This window comes from Hoplias malabaricus, chromosome 5 (genome assembly GCF_029633855.1).
Source record: "Hoplias malabaricus isolate fHopMal1 chromosome 5, fHopMal1.hap1, whole genome shotgun sequence".
Taxonomy (NCBI): Eukaryota; Metazoa; Chordata; class Actinopteri; order Characiformes; family Erythrinidae; genus Hoplias; species Hoplias malabaricus.
This window is the reverse complement of record NC_089804.1, coordinates 53,421,640-53,434,857: the sequence shown is the minus strand read 5'-3', so window position 1 is coordinate 53,434,857 and position 13,218 is coordinate 53,421,640. Positions and strand designations below refer to the sequence as shown.

The 13,218-nt window shown below is 42.9% G+C and overlaps 1 protein-coding gene across 5 annotated transcripts in view; it reads left to right on the top strand.

Annotated features, from left to right (window-relative positions):
• Positions 1-4,339: 4,339 nt before the first annotated feature.
• The window catches only part of eya4 (EYA transcriptional coactivator and phosphatase 4), a 24,194-nt gene continuing 15,315 nt past the window's right edge, over positions 4,340-13,218 (top strand). For 2 of the 5 annotated variants that reach the window (XM_066671180.1, XM_066671181.1), the window contains exons 1-5: positions 4,340-4,429; positions 5,855-5,921; positions 7,604-7,746; positions 8,305-8,448; positions 8,752-8,831. In XM_066671180.1, the coding sequence (XP_066527277.1) occupies positions 7,644-7,746; positions 8,305-8,448; positions 8,752-8,831 (327 nt within the window). In that variant the 5' untranslated portion in view covers positions 4,340-4,429; positions 5,855-5,921; positions 7,604-7,643. Of the gene's footprint in view, positions 4,430-5,854; positions 5,922-7,603; positions 7,747-8,301; positions 8,449-8,751; positions 8,832-13,218 lie in introns of those variants that run through there. The other 3 variants (XM_066671178.1, XM_066671176.1, XM_066671179.1) reach the window with 2 other exon arrangements.

The following is a 13,218-nucleotide window of genomic DNA, read 5'->3' as shown; positions in this document are numbered from 1 at the left end:
CAATTCATCCCTGAGGTACTGGATGGTGCATTATCAATCTAAAAACGCAGTTCCAATTGCTCAGCATCCCAAAGCGAAAGGGCATTACCCTCTCTAGGACATTCAGAGTCTACAATCTGGTATGCAGTGGTCAGTACCTACCAAAGGTGGTCCAAAGAAGGACATCCAGTTAACTGGCGACTGGTTCATCGGCACCCAAGGCTCACTGAGATATGTGAGGATTGAGACTAGCTTGTCTAGTCCAGTCCCACCGAAGAGCTGCTCTTTGTTGGTAAATTTCTCTATGGTCACTGGAAGGAGATGAATGGCAGCAGATCAATGGTTTCATGTCTTTAGAAGTAGCAGTGATGGGTGCATGCTACTGTCAGTCACCTACTGTTTCCAATTTTGCTGTGAGGCACAGAGTGGTTTTTTTCAACATCAACATAAAGTGTGTCAGTATGGAGGCGCTACAGGTAGCTCCAGAGTCTCAGAATCCTGCCTTAGATCCTCACCTTGGGTCACTGTGTGTGAGGAGTTTGGCGTGTTCTCTCTGTGTCTGTGTGGGTCTCCTCCAGGCACGCCAGGTTCCTCATGCAATCCAAAGACATATGTTGGTAGGTGGATTGGCTGGTTGAGTGTGAGAGTGACTGGTGATGCACTGGCACATCAAGAGTGTGTTCACTGCGTACACACCACGACCCTGAACAGCATGAATTGGTTACGGAAAACGAATGAACATACAAATTCATCATAAAAAACATATGCATTTAGTAGAGAGGGTCAGCATTGTTCGTTCCTTCCTTCGTTTATGAATTGTGCAGATGTTGAAATTATATAGTTCCAGAAAAGCTACACAAGTGTACTGTTAGGATTTTTAATAAGCATGACTAAGAAGGAATCATACCCCAGTCTGTTTAGAAATAACGTATAAAATTAATTAAGGATAACCCTCCACATATGTGTTTGTTTGTCTAGTACATTGAAAAATATTTCCTGTAACTCAAGGTTCATTTGCGCTCTCTCTCTCTCTCTGTATCTGTCTCTGTCTCTCTCTCTCTCTCTCTGTCTCTCTCTGTCTCTCTCTCTGTCTCTCTCTCTCTCTCTCTCTCTCTCTGTCTCTCTCTCTCTCTCCCGCTCTCTCTCTGTCTCTCTCTCTCTGTCTCTGTCTCTCTCTGTCTCTGTCTCTCTCTCTCTCTGTCTCTCTCTTTCTCTGTCTCTCTCTCTCACTCTCTCTCTCTCTCTCTCTCTCTCTCTCTCTCTCTCTCTCTCTCCTGTTATTGGAAAATGTTAATTAAACACCCACCCACTTCAACGCACTCAAAATACCCTGCTGATGAGATGTGTATGTGTGTGTGTGTGTGTGTGTGTGTGTCTGGGGGGGGGGGGGGGGGATGGGGGGTAGTGATGTCATCTGGTTTTAACATGTGGGCTGATTGAAACAATAGAACAACACAGAGAGGAACAGAGAGCAGATCTCAGTAAATCATTCAGATTAGAGTTCAGCTAATGATTTTAACAGACACACACACACACACACGCACCGACTGCCAGTTCAGTGACATATTCAGCATTCTCCTCAGTCTACCTCATCAGGCCACAGTCTAGTTTGAAGCACACACACACACACACACACAGATACATGCGCCCACCACTCACCAAATACACAGACTACCAACAACCCCACTGTCTATGAAAGCTTATTCATCTTACTTAAGTGTACTTTCTCAGCTTCTCCCATACATGGAGCCATGCAGTGCACACACACACACACACACACAAACTATAGGTCAGAAACATATAACTGTTTCCAGAACTCCGTTGGGATGTATTGACTTGGCTGTGAGAGCAATATATAGTTTTGGAAACGATGGAAAATTTCATTGTGAGTGGTATAACAATTTTCTGAATATTATCTCAAATTCCTGTCCAAAACGTTGAGAACATGCAAAGAGAATTCGCTTAAAGTGCACATTAGTGTAATTAGATTTATGTCATTCTGATCCTTATCCTAACATTTAAGGTTCTCAAATGCAAAAAAAATATATACTAAAAAGGAAAACATGAGACAGCAGTGTAATACTAACAGCTCTTCTGGCCTAAGAATACAGCATTATTATTTATAATTTGTGTGTGTGTGTGTGTGTGGTGGGGGTGTGTATTGTGTAATATTCTGAAGTGCAGCATTGCTCCCCTCGGTCTAATCAGTTTGAGAGAATTCACAGTCATGTTTTCATCCACTGCTGTTTCTTCTACTACAACACCACGTCCAGAATGCATTATGCAAATACATCACAGCCACTGGGAATTCCTGCAGTGCGCTGCCAGTCCTGACTTCTAGGCCTTTTTTTCCAGAATCCAATAATTACATCTTGTGCTACAACCTTTTCCTTCGAATCAGCAGCCACTCTAGTCTTTCAAACTTCACTTTCACCTTCAACATAAAACTCAAAAGAGGATTTACCTTGTCACGAAGGTTTCCTCTGTTTTGAGACTTTTCCCAGTAAACATTTAGCCGTTGATTCAACGTTGAAATAAACTGCCGTCTAATCAACGTTCTCTTAAGGTTGAAAATGAAAGTTGAAAAGACGTCCAAACACAGACATTGAAAAGACGACTATTAGACGTATTTTGGACGTCCATTGACGTTATTAATTGGTCCCGAAATAAATTACTTGTATAAAACGTGTTTTGGACGTCCACTGACGTTATCGATTGGTCACCACTTAACTAACTTATTAAGATGGATTTTGGACGTCCATCGACGTTTAAAATATGTCCTTGACGGACAGACTACTTTTAGACGTATTTTGAACGTCCAGGGACGTTCCTTGTTTACTGGGTTGTGTCACTGAATAAAGTAAGTGCTAGAGCAGGGGTGCACAGCTCCAGTCCTGGAGGGCCGGTATCCAGTAAAGTTTGGTGATTCCTTCGCTCACACACACCTGATTCAACTCATCTGTTAATTGCCAGGTTTAAGGGTTGTGTTTTAGCAGAGGAATCACCAAACTCTGCTGGATACCGGCCCTCCAGGACTGGTGTTGTGCACCCCTGTGCTAGAGGACAATAGCCATTTGGAGTAGCCACTGAAGTAGCCCTTTACACCCTTTATTTTGCAACTTATGTTACATATATTTGCCATTATTAATAATGGAATATTGAAAAAATATTGTATATTTTACAAACTACTTATTTACAATTTATGAATGTGAATTGTTTTTTAATCTGAAAGTTCAAAACACAAAGAAGCTATATTCAAATTTGGGAATTCACCATTGAACATTTCAAATTTATCAAATGCCTTGGAAATATCATTCAAATTTACAAAGGTATTAATCCAAAACTTATGGCTGCTATTTAGCTCCATTACAAAATGCAGTGGTGGCTGGCTTCACGTGTCTCGGAGGAAGCATGCGCTTGCTTTCCCCGTCCCAGGTGGGTTGCACCCTATCTATCGGGGTGAAAATGAGCCCAAAGCGCTGACTATAAAGATGTGAAACATAAAAGAAACTGTTATTTCAAATGTGATATGGCCTTATGTTCATTTACGAACCGGAGTGGAGGTATGAACGAGATAATTCAGTTCAATTTTACTGAAGGGAATAAACAATTATAAAGTTGTTGGATTATACTTTATGGCACAGTGTGGAGATGTGTTTGTATATCATCACTGTCCAGAGAAAATCACCATTTCTGTGGAATTTTAGTTTACTACATCCTTTAAACCCAGCAGCTGTGAACAGACTTATAGAAATGCCCTAAAATGACTTGGAATACAATCCCCCAGTGAAAGGTCATAAGGTTTTATTTTAGAGAATGCGTGTTTTTCTTCGGACAGCGACGATATGTTGGAACCTTTATTGAGTTTGTGGAGAATGTGGTCCATGATGTCACTGACTCCACCCCTCTCCCTCAGGAGAGAACATGACAATTCTAAACACGGCTGATTGGCTGCTGGGCTGCAGCACTCCGCCCACTGCCTCAAGTACGAAGGACTATGGTATACTGCATGAGTGTGTGGAGTGAACATATATGATCCTTGAGTGTGTTTAGTGTGTGCTGTGCTGCAGAACACAGGAGGCTGTAAAAACTACTGAGTGAAAAGCTGTGAAGCTCTTTGTGTGACGTAGTCTATTGCTTTAATTCATGAATCATATTACTTTTGCAGATGGTATTGTATTTTTTTTTTTTTTTTGCTCTGTCCCTCTATCTGTTTCTCTTTCTCGCCTCCCTCTCTGTCCTACTCTTTGTTTCCTTTTGCCATTCTCTTTCTCTCTCTCTTTAGCGTTACTTTTTGAAAACCTTCTCTTATACAAGTCTCAGAACAGAATTTAAAGTCAAAGTATTGTTCTTCTCTCTCGCTCTCTCTCAGTAAAAACTGAGCCACTGAACAGCAGTGAGGCGGTCAGCACAGCAGGAGACACAGGGCTGGACACTTACACAGGGTCAGGTACGCTATCTCACACGCACACACACACACACACACACACACACACACACAAAGTGAATACTTTGTGTAACCCTGCAGGGGAACTCGCTGAAAGCTCTGAGCCTCAATCTTTGTACTGTCCTTGGGCTAACGTAATCCGGACAGCACTGACTCTTTATTTAGCCACATTACACTCACACAGACACACAGAAAGAGAGAGAGAGAGAGAGAGAGAAAGAGAGAAAGAGAGAGAGAGAGAGAGAGAGAGAGAGAGAGATTCAGAAATTCTCCAGCCATTCCGCCCCCCTCTGAGGGAGCTGAGGCCCGGCTCCAGCTGACAACGGCCTGATGTCTCAATAGAGTGAGAGAAGAAGAGGGAAATATAGAGAGATGTGTTTGCATGGTTTCATATGTGAGTCAATCTGACGAATTTATGATTCCATCCATCTCTTCATGGGGAAGGACCGGATTTATGAGGTAGCTTTGAAATATCTTTATTGAAAGGCTGTATTTAAAGAGGTCAGACGAACAGAGAGGAGGAGACGAGTATGAAACATTCGAGCACAAAAAAGAGGAGTGCAGAGCGGAGAGAAGTGAGATGTGAAGACATCAGAACAGAGATTAGAGGAGATGACAGCAGAGGAGTAAAGATGAGGAGAAAAGAAGACAGGAGTGGAAAAAATGGAGAGGACAATATGACAGAAAACTGCAAAGAAGAAAGGAAGAGGGTTGGAGAGAATGAAAGGGGGAGAGGAGAGGATAGATCAGGAAAGAATGGAGAAGCAGAGAAGAGATTGAAGCGAATGAAAAGAGCAATATAAAAGGAGAGGAAGAGGAGAAGGAAAGGAAGGAGAGAGTGATGGCAGGAGAGGAGAGAAAAGCCTGTCTTTGAAGTGGATGGATGTTGGATTGTTAGAGGGTAGTTTCTGTTTTTTTTCCTCTTCTCTTATTGAATGAATTCCAGCTGCTGCACTGCAGAAAAAAAAAATCTGCAAACTGTCAATCACCAATGTGTGTGTGTGGGTGTGTGGGTATGTGTTTTTGAGTGAGTGAGTGTGTGTATCACTTTGTGGGGACAAGTCTTGTTTACCCACTCACAATGTGAGGTTAGGGTTAGTGTTAGGGGTTAGCGTCAGGTTTAGTGAGAGTGTCTTAACACTTAACACTTATGGGTAAGTCTCTAAGAAATAAAAGGAAGTCTGTAATGTCCCCACAAATCACTTTAAAAAAAGCATGTGTGTTTGTGTGTGTTTGGCAGACAGTTTCTGAATGGAAGACGTCCAGGATACATGTTTTTTCTTTACAGTTTAGAGCTCCAGTAAAGAATCTATCAGAGTGACGGAGATGATAAATGACACGTTGCGTTTTTGCTGGGGTGTCTCGGTGTAGTCCAAAATGATTTATTGATCACAACTGATACCACTATTATATTATTTTTATGTGCAGTTATAACCAGCAGTGGATTCAGTCCTCGACCCGCGCACCAGTATTCACCTCCCCTCTACCCGTCAAAGTAAGTCAAACACACTCTCACTCTCACATTTGTACAACTACAGACGTGTAGTCATAGGGTGCTTGTACACATACCATCTTCAGTCCAAAACAAAGTAACGTGAAAGTTGTCTCAGAGCAAATTTGGTTCCAGTTAGCAGTCTCGGTTGGTTTGCAGTGTGAATACACTTTTGTTTTTGGAGGATATGGACTTGCAGACCAATTACAGGTGTTATTTTACTACAGGAGGTGATCAGGTGATCTACTCACAGCCTTAGTGTTCAGAGAGAACAAAATATAACAACTCTCTCCAGTGTCACACATCGACTGTATCACAACCAAACATTCGGACGCTACAAAGGGTGTAGAAATACTGTATCATTATTAGAAGGGCACTCAGTAGTGTAGAAGGTGCATTCGAGTGTAGTTTGGGACACAGCATTAATCAGCCAGTGCAGTAAGGAGCTGGAAAATCCAAAAGAATGTGTAAGCAATGAATGTGTTGCTTGAAGCTGGTGCTTCTGCTAGTCGCGCCATAACATTAGCAGTACAGTGACAATGCAATGAATCTGTTCATGCCCCTCTACGAACCAATCAGGGTCTAGTATGGGGGAGACACAGACAATATAATAGGTGATGACGACAGGGCATAGGTACATCATGGAAGGGTGTTTAAAAAATGTGCTCATTTATGGAGTAAAACCAAAACAGACATGATCCAGTGCATACGGTGTAACAAAACATGAACCATGGTTCAGACCTGGGTCACTTAAGTTAAACCTTAGATCCTGAAACTATATACGTTATGCTGTTTATCTAGTGGGCGGCACGGTGGCGCAGCAGGTAGTGTCACACAGCTCCAGGGACCTGGAGGTTGTATGTTCGATTCCCGCTCCGGGTGACTGTCTGTGAGGAGTTGGTGTGTTCTCCCTGTGTCTGCGTGGGTTTCCTCCAGGTGCTCCGGTTTCCTCCCACAGTCCAAAAACACATGTTGGTAGGTGGATTGGCGACTCGTAGGTGTGAATGTGTGTGTGTGTCTGTGTTGCCCTGTGAAGCACTGGCGCCCCCTCCAGGGTGTATTCCCGCCTTGTGCCCAATGATTCCAGGTAGGCTCTGGACCCACCGCGACCCTGAACTGGATAAGCGCTTACAGATAATGAATGAATGTTTATCTAGTCACCCAGCACAGTCAGGATGGTTGTGAAGGTCAAATCACTTCTTCACCAACTTACTTTTAGTCGCTATGTGGGAGAGTCACTGAAACACAAGTCAGTTCAAGTGTCCAGAGCAAAACTGCATTCAGAGATGTAGAGATGTATTGTTTAATATTGTTTTTTTTAATTTTCAGCTTCAATGTAAAGCTGTCTCTTGTTTCTAATACAACTCCTGGTCCCTCAACCATTACTCCTCCAGCTTCATGTGTGTTTGAGTTCTAAATTTCAGTGTGTAGCTTGACTATCAGCATGACACCATCAGTTCCCATGCCACATGAGTCATCGTTAAGCTCATTTGCATAAGATTTCCGGTGGGACAAACCGCAGAGTGATTTTTCAGTTATGTATTTATGATCGTCTATCACATTATACTATGTTATATGATAAATATTATTGAAAATAATCAAGTGAAATCTTTTTACATCCACTCACCGAACCACGCACACATATTTAAGTAAATGCTTCTGAATGTCTTCTGTTTGATTGACAGACCTTACCCGCACATCCTGTCCACGCCGGTGGCACCGCCCATGTCTCCGTACAACGGCCAGTCACAGTTCAGCAGTATGCAGCAGTCCACGGTGTACACACCCTACTCCCAAACCACACAACCCTATGGCCTCTCCACCTATGGTACTATCTCACATCTTCTTGTACAGTATGAGCACTACCTGTGAACCCGTGTGTAACACATTGATGCTGTTGGCGCTAAAAATGATCTCCATTTGGGTGTTTTAAAAAATGAGGTGAACGTTTTTAAATTAGCTTAAATTAGCCAATGACAGAGGGCATGGTGGCGCAACAGGGACCTCCGGGGAAATTCAAACCCTGCCTTGGGTCACTCTCTGTAAGGGGATTGGTGTGTTCTCGGTGTCTGTGTGGGTTTCCTTTGGGTGCTCTGGTTACATCCCACAATCCTAAAAAGCCCACATATTGGCAGGTGGATTGGCCATGGTAAATTGTCCTTGGGAGCTGGCACCCCTTGTGTCCGGTGATTCCGGGTAGGCTCCTAAATCTTGTTGAATGGCCACCTATCAGATAACTCTCTTATATACATCAAAATGTCTGTAATCTGATATGAAGATGAAATTATTTTAAAAAACTTAGACTTTTTTTAAAGGAGTATGTGAAAGTGTTACATTGTGTGGCATTAAATGTCTTCCTTTTGTATTTGTATATTTTTTTTAGCAGATTTAGGGGTGATGTTACCAGGAATAAAGACAGAAGGAGGTCTGTCTCAATCGCAGTCCACTCTCCAGTCGGGTCTCAGCTACAGTCCAGGCTTCACCACCCCTCAGCCTGGACAGACAGCCTACTCCCCCTATCAGATGCCAGGTAACTAGGACCAAATCTACCAAATTCTATTCTATGAACCTCTTCACAGTGCAGATATCAGTGCTTCTTTGCAGGAGCATCATTACGCACAGACAATTCCGTAAATATCTAGGATCACCTTATATCAAGGGTCTAAATCTGACCTGACAGGTAAAATCAGGCTATAACTAACGACTGAACCTGCAGCTAGTTGTAGTAGTAATGAGATCCACCAACCAGATCTGAGTTCTCTGGCCCTGTTTCAGAAGTTCTTCCTCTCTGAGAACTGCTTTATTACAGTCTGCTCCATCTCTTTCTCACCAGCATCAGGCTTTACAACCTCCCCTGGCCTCTACACCTCCAACAACTCTGTCTCCAATCCAGCCAACTTCAGCACACAGCAGGTACTGTTACAAACGCACACAAACACATGCACTTCATCACCGTGGAAATTTGCATCTCTAAGTTGGTAGCTTTCCCGGAAAAAGAAACATCCTTCAACTTAGTTAATGTTTGTTAGAGGTTCTAGAGGGTTTCTGTTGGCTCATTCATTATCTACGTTTTACTTGACGTGAAGGACAATCAGCACTTTCAAATTAGGTTTTAAAACAGTGATACACAACATCATAGATGTGAAGCCCTAAGCACAGTACAGAGCCCCTCTTGAAGTGTGAGACAGTTAGTGAGTGAATGAGAAAGTGAATGTGGGAATGTGGGAGTGGATGAGTGAATGGGGTATTGGGGAAATATGAGTGAATTTAGGTGAGTGAGTGAGTGAGTGAGTGAGTGAGTGAGTGAGTGAGTGAGTGGGTGGGTGAGTGAGTGAGTATAGAAAAGAGTAAGTAAGTGAGTGATTATAGAGCAGTGAGTGAGAGTGATTATAGAAAAGAGTGAGTGAGTGAGTGATTATAGAAAAGAGTAAGTGAGTGAGTGATTATAGAAAAGTGAGTGAGTGATTTTAGAAAAGAGTGAGTGAGTGATTTTAGAAACGTGAGTGATTATAGAAAAGAGTGAGTGAGTGAGTGAGTGATTATAGAAAAGAGTGAGTGATTATAGAAAAGAGTGAGTGAGTGAGTGATTATAGAAAAGAGTGAGTGATTATAGAAAAGAGTAAGTGAGTGAGTGATTATAGAAAAGTGAGTGAGTGATTATAGAAAAGAGTGTGTGAGTGATTATAGAAAAGTGAGTGAGTGAGTAAGTGATTATAGAAAAGAGTGAGTGAGTGATTATTGAAAAGTGAGTGAGTAAGTGATTATAGAAAAGAGTGAGTGAGTGATTATAGAAAAGTGAGTGAGTAAGTGATTATAGAAAAGAGTGAGTGAGTGAGTGATTTTAGAAACGTAAGTGAGTGATTATAGAAAAGAGTGAGTGAGTAAGTGATTATAGAAATGAGTGAGTGAGTGAGTAAGTGATTATAGAAAAGAGTGAGTGAGTGATTTTAGAAACGTAAGTGAGTGATTATAGAAAAGAGTGAGTGAGTGAGTGATTATAGAAAAGAGTGAGTGAGTGATTATAGAAAAGAGTGAGTGAGTGATTATAGAAAAGCGTGAGTGATTATAGAAAAGAGTAAGTGAGTGAGTGATTATAGAAAAGTGTAAGTGAGTGAGTGATTATAGAAAAGTGAGTGAGTGTTTATAGAAAAAAGTGAGTGAGTGAATGGATGTGGAAGCTCATGAGTGTGTGGGAGAAGGTGTCAGTGAGGGAGTGAGCATGAATGAGTAAGTGAATGTGTGAATGAGTCAATGAGTGAATGAATGTGGGAATGAGTGAGTGAATGAATGGGTCAGTGAAGGAGGGAATCAATGTGGAAACTCTTCAGTGGATGGGAGAACATGTCAGTGAGCCAGTGAGCGAATGAGTCAGTGAGTGAGGGAATGCCTGGATGAGTTACAAGCCGGTTCCCTGGGTGGTTTTGCATCTGAAAATAAAAAGGAGATTCATGATTCCGATCTGACAGAGTAATGACATCACATTCAAGCTGCAACGGCATTAAAAAGTCCAGGTCCCCACTGCTCTATACCCGTCATCAAAGAACATGCACTTAATGTGTCTCAAACTTTTAGCATTAGATATTTAGCCAGAGAAAGGGTCAAGCTGGATCCATCTTCCTCTGATGAATCTGTCTGTGTAAACAAAGGAGAGGTAGGGCTATGGCTGGACTGAAGAAGGGAGCTTCCTACAGACAGATGAATGGATGGATTGGGGGAAATATGAGTTTGAGAAAAAAAGCAGCGCAGTTTCCTGAGAGCATTTTTACTGCACCATTCATGTGCTCAGAGGCTGAGTTAGTGACAGTTTTAGAGGCATCTCCTCTAAAATCCCATGTGTGTGTGTGTGTGTGTGTGTGTGTGTGTATGTGGTCAGGAGGAGTAAAGAACACTCAAAGATAGAGCAGAACCAAGGGATTCATAAAATCCTCCCATCAAACACTCTCTCTGTGTTCCAGCCAAAGATTCGACTAAGTTTCTTTTTCTTTCTCTGTCTCTCTGGGAAAAGTTTTCTGCCTTGTTTCAAATGTTAGAAAAACAGTTTTGCCAGGAATACTAATTTAATTCTCATATTTTATGGTAAAACATTTATTTTAAGGCAGTACTTGCTCTGTGGGGCGGCACAGTGGTGCAGCAGGTAGTGTCGCAGTCACACAGCTACAGGGACCTGAAGGTTGTGGGTTCGATTCCCACACCAGGTGACTGTCTGTGAGGAGTGTGCTGTGTTCTCCCTGTGTCTGCGTGGGTTTCCTCCGGGTGACTGTCTGTGAGAAGTGTGGTGTGTTCTCTCTGTGTCCGCGTGGGTTTCCTCCGGGTGACTGTCTGCGAGGAGTGTGGTGTGTTCTCCCTGTGACTGTGTGGTTTTCCTCCGGGTGACTGTCTGTGAGGAGTGTGGTGTGTTCTCCCTGTGTCTGTGTGGGTTTCCTCCGGGTGACTGTCTGTGAGAAGTGTGGTGTGTTCTTCCTGTGTCTGCGTGGGTTTCCTCCGTGTGACTGTCTGCGAGGAGTGTGGTGTGTTCTCCCTGTGACTGCGTGGTTTTCCTCCGGGTGACTGTCTGTTAGAAGTGTGGTGTGTTCTCTCTGTGTCCGCGTGGGTTTCCTCCGGGTGACTGTCTGTGAGGAGTGTGGTGTGTTCTTCCTGTGTCTGCGTGGGTTTCCTCCGTGTGCTCCGGTTTCCTCCCACAGTCCAAAAACACACGTTGGTAGGTGGATTGGCGACTCAAAAGTGTCCATAGGTGTGAGTGTGTGTGTGTGTGTGTGAGTGAATGTGTGAGTGTGTGTAGCCCTGTGAAGGACTGGCGCCCCCTCCAGGGTGTATTCCCGCCTTGCGCCCAATGATTCCAGGTAGGCTCTGGACCCACCGTGACCCTGAACTGGATAAGCACTTACAGATAATGAATGGATGGACTTGCTCTGTGAATTTCACTATTCCCTGACTACGATCATGCCACCTTCATGTTTCTGAATTCGGATTCATTTGCTTGATTCTGATCATTCTGCTTTGCCTGGTCCTTCGCTAAGATATTTGCATTGTAACGAGTGCATGAGTGGCAAAATATCGGATATGTATCTGAAATAGGACCACATTTTAAATGGATTTAATTTCATCCTGTATGCTCTGAAAAAATCACATCTGTGTCATATTTAGATCAAAATAAATCAGATTTGAGACACTAATGTGTTGAACTTACAGGAAAAACAACATCCCTAAGCCTAGGCTATTCTGCCAAGACTTTTCATTGGTTTAAAAAAATATATAACAGCATAATAAGAAAAGGGTGTTCTGTTGTACTTTTCCCTTTATATTTTGTTGATTTTGATGCAATGGTGGGTATTGCTTGTGTAAGTTACCAATCACAAGGCTGACCTGGCTCTCCCCATCCACACTTCTCTGTCTCAAGGCTGTGACGGTCTGATGAGTGGTAATTTTACAAAACAATAGCAAACATTTAATATTATACACATTCACTTTTATAACGACCTCATTCTGTTGGTTGTGGCAGATCCAGAGCCCACCCAGAATCATTGGACATGGCACCAGTCCATTACAGGGCATCACACACTCACCTGTGGACAGTTTTGCACAGCCGATCCACCTACCAACATGTAAATCTATACTAGGAGAGGAAGCCAGAGCACCTGGAAATAACCCACACAAGCACAGGGAGAACACACCAAGCTCCACACAAAGACCCAAGACACGGATTGAAGCCGGGACCCTGAGACTCTACTTGAATCCTCAACATGTTGCATGTATTATACACATAATTCCAGTATTTTATATTATGTTCACAGGGGGGTAGAACTGGAATCCAGAGCCTTCACTTTCCACTGTACTGTGTTTTTTCTTTGCAATATACGTGTAGTGTGTTGGAGAAACAGAAGGTTGGTTCATTCCAAGATTGCATTTCTAGGCTGTATTCAGCAGATGCTTCACAGTGAAACACAGTGGTATAGCAGAAATTCACCCAGGCTTAATGAGTGCAGAAGCTTCCAGACAGATGTGCCTCATTATAAAATTAAGCAGTTTACATTCATTCATTCATTCATTCATTATCTGTAAGCGCTTATCCAGTTCAGGGTCGCGGTGGGTCCAGAGCCTACCTGGAATCATTAGGCCCAAGGCAGGAATACACCCTGAAAGGGACACCAGTCCTTCACAGGGCAACACACACACTCACACATTCACACCTACGGACAGTTTTGAGTAATCAATCCACCTACCAACGTGTGTTTTTGGACTGTGGGAGGAAACCGGAGCACCCGGAGGAAACCCACGCAGACACAGGGAGAACACACCACAC